This window comes from Cyanistes caeruleus, chromosome 19, assembly GCF_971803275.1.
Source record: "Cyanistes caeruleus chromosome 19, bCyaCae1.hap1.1, whole genome shotgun sequence".
Taxonomy (NCBI): domain Eukaryota; kingdom Metazoa; phylum Chordata; class Aves; order Passeriformes; family Paridae; genus Cyanistes; species Cyanistes caeruleus.
This window is the reverse complement of record NC_141719.1, coordinates 3473324-3478671: the sequence shown is the minus strand read 5'-3', so window position 1 is coordinate 3478671 and position 5348 is coordinate 3473324. Positions and strand designations below refer to the sequence as shown.

Here is a 5348-nt window from a genome sequence, read left to right as displayed (position 1 = left end):
ATCCCCCACACCCCTGTGTCCTGCAGGAGTCACCTGGGAGAGGTGAGGGCTCCTCACTTCCCCTGGCACTCATCAGGAGCGATTCCCTGCAGTCCACAGGGACAAAGCAGGACACTGGGAGCAAAAGCAATCCCATCGTGTGCAAGCACAATGTTCAGCTGCTCACAGAACCACCCAGAGCTGAACTCCAGCATTTCCCAGCACCAGCCCCATCAAACATCAAACATCACCAGCCCTCACTCTGTCTTTGAGTATCTCTGGGCAAGGGGACACACCCGACCCCCAAACACTCAGGTGGAGTGTTTTTTCCTGTTCTGTTCCTGCCAGCCTGGAATGTCTCAGATGCTGTGGTGTGCGTGATCCCACTGCACAGATTCATCTGCTCATACGCCATCCAACCCAAATAAACTTCAGCTTGCCTTTGGGCTCGGTCTCCAGATGAAGGAGCTGTGCTGTTTCCCCGGGCACCCTCCCGCAGGAATTTGACCCTCCCGCAGGATTTTAACCCTCCCTGGCCCACTCTGCTTCCCCAGCCCTGCCGGCTTTGCCCAGGCAGCGACAGGAATTCAGGAATTCAGGAATTCTCCTTTTTCCGTGCGGTCCCGGGGGTGCTTTGCCTTTCAGGGCTGCTGGGATAAAACAACCCGAAGGTGTCTGATGCCCAGGGCAGGGGGAGGCACGGAACAAGCCGTGGTTATCACACCCTGCTTCTTTAAAACAGGCTCTTGGCTGGCTGCAGGCAAAGCCACGCTATGCCGAACGTCACCGGGGAGCGAAAATAGCCGGCACGAGTGGAGGGAGGGGAATGTGAGTATTAAGAGCGCCCAGATTTCAAACATACTTGGCTCGGCAGAGCGCTCCCTTCCTGCCCCTGCCGCTCCAGATGCGACAGAGCACCGGCATCTCTCCCTCTCTGCCCAGGAAGAAGCATTATCTTCTTTCTCCTTTTTTTTTTTTTTCCTCTTTTTTTGTTTTTCTTTCTTTAAGTTTCAGCTTTGATATTACTAGATAGATTTTTTTTTTTTAATTTTTTTTTTTTTTCCTTTCTTGTGGGAAACTTCATCTGCCGGATATAAAAGCAAGGTTTGAGCAGGAAAAATTAATTTCTGTTTACAGCTGTAAATATGCATGGCACTCCTGTGGGATGATATCCTGGAGGGAAAGGCAAGATTGGCTGGGAAAATCGCCTGGACCGTAAGATGCTTGAATGGCTGCTTGGAATAACAAGCTCTCTATTGTGTGTGCATGTGTGTGTTTGTGTACCAGAGCAGCAGCGATGGGAACTTTAAAATCATGCAAGGGCTCCCCATTTGGCTTCATTTTCCTGTTCTAGCTCTGTCTGGAGATGGGCAAAGTGTCTGAATGGGATTAGTGCTGCAGGAATTTTATGAATGGAGCAAAAGGCAGGTTGAGCAGAAGAGGAGCAGAGCAGGGAGATGCAGTGGGCTTGGCTCTCTCTGGCAGGAGCTGTCACTCTGAGGAACTGCACAGACAGGCACCAGCATGGCACAAAGCTGCTGTAAGTCCTTGGGACACCAAGTGAGGCAGCTGCAAGGAGGCAGCACCTGAGCCATGGAAAGATGCTCCTGAAAATGAGCTATCACCAGCACAGCAAGAGTGGGACCAGCTCTGGGCTCAGCTGGAGCATCCCATGCAGAGCTGTTCATTTCTGCTGCTGATTGTGAGGAGAGGAGCAGCCCCAGCTCCTGGAGCAGCTGTGTCTGCTGCATGGGAGTCACTCTCACTGCTCAGACACCGACATCAGTAAAAGGGACAGTGAGGGAGCAGGACAGACTGGCTACACCTGCCCTACAGCCGAGGGCACTGCACTGCACAGCAGGAGCAGGATGGGGCACATTTGGGGTTGCAAGGTCCAAGAAATGGATTTGATGCTGGTGAGGCTGCTGGGGACCAGCCCAGAGCAGCACTGTCCTGAAGGAGCGCTGAGCCACGCTCATCTCTCGCCTGTACTCGAGGGATTGGGGTGGGAGATAGGCTCTGTGTGTTCCTCTGAGGTTTTTTGCACTTCTATCCCAATTGCTAAGTGAGGGAAACTGCACTGGGTTGCTGTCTCTGATACAGAGTTTTCTGTGACATCTCTGTAGCACCCTCATCCTCAGCAGGTGGAAAGGGGGACGAGGAGGACATCCTGACAAAGAGGATGAAAATGGTCCATCCCTGAGTGCCACAGGAGTCACTGACAGGGTGGCACAAGGGCAGCAGGGGAGGGCCTGGGACTGTGATCCTACTGCCAAGGAGACAGTGGGAGGAAAGAGGTAAAGGATTCAGAGCTGGTGAGGATGGAAAGGGACACCTAACCCACTGGGAAAAGCTGCAAATTCCCAGGGGTAACCACATCCAACCTGCCCAGTGGAACAAGGCAGAGGGGAGTCTTCGCCTGCTGAGCCCTTCCAGGACAAGGCAGTCCTGCACCCCTCCCCCTCAGCATTTTCCAAGGAAAAAGAGACAGCCTAAGTGCTGTAAAACACACGGTGCAAATGCACTTCTGGATGCAGTGACCTTTAGGAAGGCACAGGCTTTTGGTATGCCTTAAAATCGGGGGATTTTAGCTACTCCTTCAGCATTTCTGTGAGGTAGGTTTGCTCTCCTTTTGCCTACACCCAGAATGAATTTAAAGCAACACTGATTTGTGCAGCACTGAGTCTGAGCTCCCATGTACAGAGTTGCCTCACATGTTGCCTCACAGCTCGCTGCTCAAGGCTGTCCAAGGAGGTTCACACCCAGCTCTGGCTGAAATAGATCTGCTTTACAGACACATGGACATCCCTGGTATCACACTGGACAGAGAGAGTGAAAACCCCTGTGTTTACAGACATAGAAATCCCACAGGGAAACTACACTTCATGAAGTGCCTTTTTCTCCAGCACTCAAATACTGTTTGAAACTGCAGGACAGAGGAGGAGCTTCTCATTCAAGGGCAGCTGCTCTGTGAAAACACTGCAGGAATGCTGGACAGGACTTTGAATGCATCACTGACACAGAACAGACAATTTGGTTGCAAATAATAAATCTGAAGAGTGTTTTCCCTTTCTAGGGGTCTTCTGCAAAGAGGTTTGAGCAATCATGCTGATAGCTCTGTAAATCATTGTTCTGTATTTAGGAAAGATGTTCTTTTCCTCCAACTCCAAACTAAAGTCTGTAGTAAGTGGTTCCAGTGATCCACACAACCTTTTTTGTCTCTTTTCCATGGACACACTTCACAGCTGGGCTCTTGTAATGAGAGCACGAGCCCTACGAGAGTGGCCTTGGTGCCGAAGAGCTTTGGTACATTCAAGCAGTGCAGATACGTGCTCAGGGACAGGTAACTTCTAAATGATGTGTTGCTCTGGCAGATTTCTAATATGTTGTTTTTGATGTCTTTCCTCTAGTGGAGAATGCAGCTGGCCCTTGGATGAGACACCTCTAGGAAATGGTTCTACGTCTCCCAGCAGCCGCATTTCTCAGAGCAGGAAGAGCCCCCTCAGAGCCCTGTGACATGAGCAAAGCTGCTGGCATTTGAACCCAGGAGGATGTCCCTCACTGACGAGCTGGAGAGCCACTTCTCTGCCACCCCCTACACGGTGACAGACACGAGTGAGGACAGCGTGTTCAGAATCAGACCCAACGTCTCGGCCAACGGCACCGGGGATGGCGCGTGGGCCGCCGGCTCCATGGAGGACATGATCGCCATCTGCGCCATCGGGGCCATCCTGTCGCTCATGTGCGTGATCGGGGTGACAGGCAACGTCTACACCCTGCTGGTGATGTGCCACTACCTGCGATCCTCTGCCTCCATGTACATTTACATCATCAACCTGGCGCTGGCCGACCTGCTCTACCTCCTCACCATCCCCTTCATCGTCGGCACCTACTTCATTCAGAAGTGGTACTTTGGGGACGTTGGCTGTCGCATCCTGTTCAGCCTGGACTTCCTCACCATGCACGCCAGCATCTTCACCCTCACAGTCATGAGCACGGAGCGCTACCTCGCCGTGCTGAAGCCCCTGGACACGGTGAAGAGGTCCAAGAGCTACCGCAAGGCCATTGCTGTGCTGATCTGGCTGGTGTCACTGCTGCTCACCCTCCCCATGCTCATCATGATCCAGCTGGTGCAAAGGGACAACAAAAACATCTGCCTGCCCACCTGGAGCAAGCTGTCCTACAAAGTCTATCTCACCATCCTGTTTGGCACCAGCATCGTGGGCCCGGGGGTGGTCATTGGCTACCTTTACATCCGCCTGGCTAAGATCTACTGGGTGTCACAGACTGCGTCCTTCAAGCAGACCAAGAGGCTGCCCAACCAGAAGGTGCTCTATTTAATCTTCACCATAGTGCTGGTCTTCTGGGCTTGCTTCTTGCCTTTCTGGATTTGGCAGCTCCTCTTCCAGTATTATGAATCCTTCCCTTTATCTCCCAAGGTGATGAAGAACATTAATTACTTGACAACCTGCCTGACCTACAGCAACAGCTGCATCAACCCCTTCCTCTACACCCTGCTCACCAAAAACTACCGGGAGTACCTGAAGAACAGGCAGCGGTCCCTCAGCAGCAGCAGTGGGTACTTCCAGAGGAGGAATCGTTTCCAGAGGATTTCAGGGAGATCCCTGTCCACGAGCAGCCAGCACTGCACAGAGACTTACGTCCTTGCTCACGCTCCTTTGGGAAACAGCAGTGCCTGAAGGTAAAATATATCTCCAAGAACAATCAATGTTGACTTCAATGTTGGTTTGATTTAAAGTGTACGTTGTACAGGCGAAGCCTTGGCAGACCCGGAATGTGCACACATTTAGTCCAGAGGCTGTGCCGTGTGTCTGTTCTCATTTCTCCAGTGCCACTGATTTGATGCTAGCAGCACTCAGCTGAACATCTATCTAAATAGCCTTTCACTTTTTATCTTTATATTTCGTAGTGTCTGTCTCCTCAAGTAGCCATCAATAATGAAAGCCTATAACAGGGCCATGATTTTTAATAGTATCAGCTGTCTCACAACGTTTAAAATTATGTTACCCCAAGAATGGCTGTGGTTTGCTCTTTTTTTTTTTTTCTTTAGCAGAAGTGCTAAATTTGTAGTTGTATGAGGACTGAAGACAATGAAATAAAGAAAAGCAGCTGATGTTTGTGACACACCGTGCAGTTTGCATTTGGGGTAGGACTGGACAATGTGGATGAGGCGAATCCAGGGTTGCTTGTCCTGGTTTGGGTCATACTCACATTTATTCTGCTCTCCTGTGTATGCACTGGGCTGGATTCTCCAGTCACACAGGTGTGAGCAGTGGAGTTCCACCATGGTCCTTGTCAGCAGCACAGGCTTCCCATGGCAGTGCCACAGGCAGGGAACACTCAGCATC

The 5348-nt window shown here is 51.2% G+C and overlaps 1 protein-coding gene across 1 annotated transcript; it reads left to right on the top strand.

The window, feature by feature from the left end:
* Positions 1-843: 843 nt before the first annotated feature.
* UTS2R (urotensin 2 receptor) lies at positions 844-5122 on the top strand. Its single transcript, XM_023938936.2, has 2 exons — positions 844-1083; positions 3390-5122. The coding sequence occupies exon 2, from the start codon at positions 3531-3533 to the stop codon at positions 4677-4679; it is 1149 nt and encodes a 382-aa protein (XP_023794704.1). The 5' UTR covers positions 844-1083; positions 3390-3530; the 3' UTR covers positions 4680-5122.
* The last annotated feature ends 226 nt before the right edge of the window (positions 5123-5348 follow it).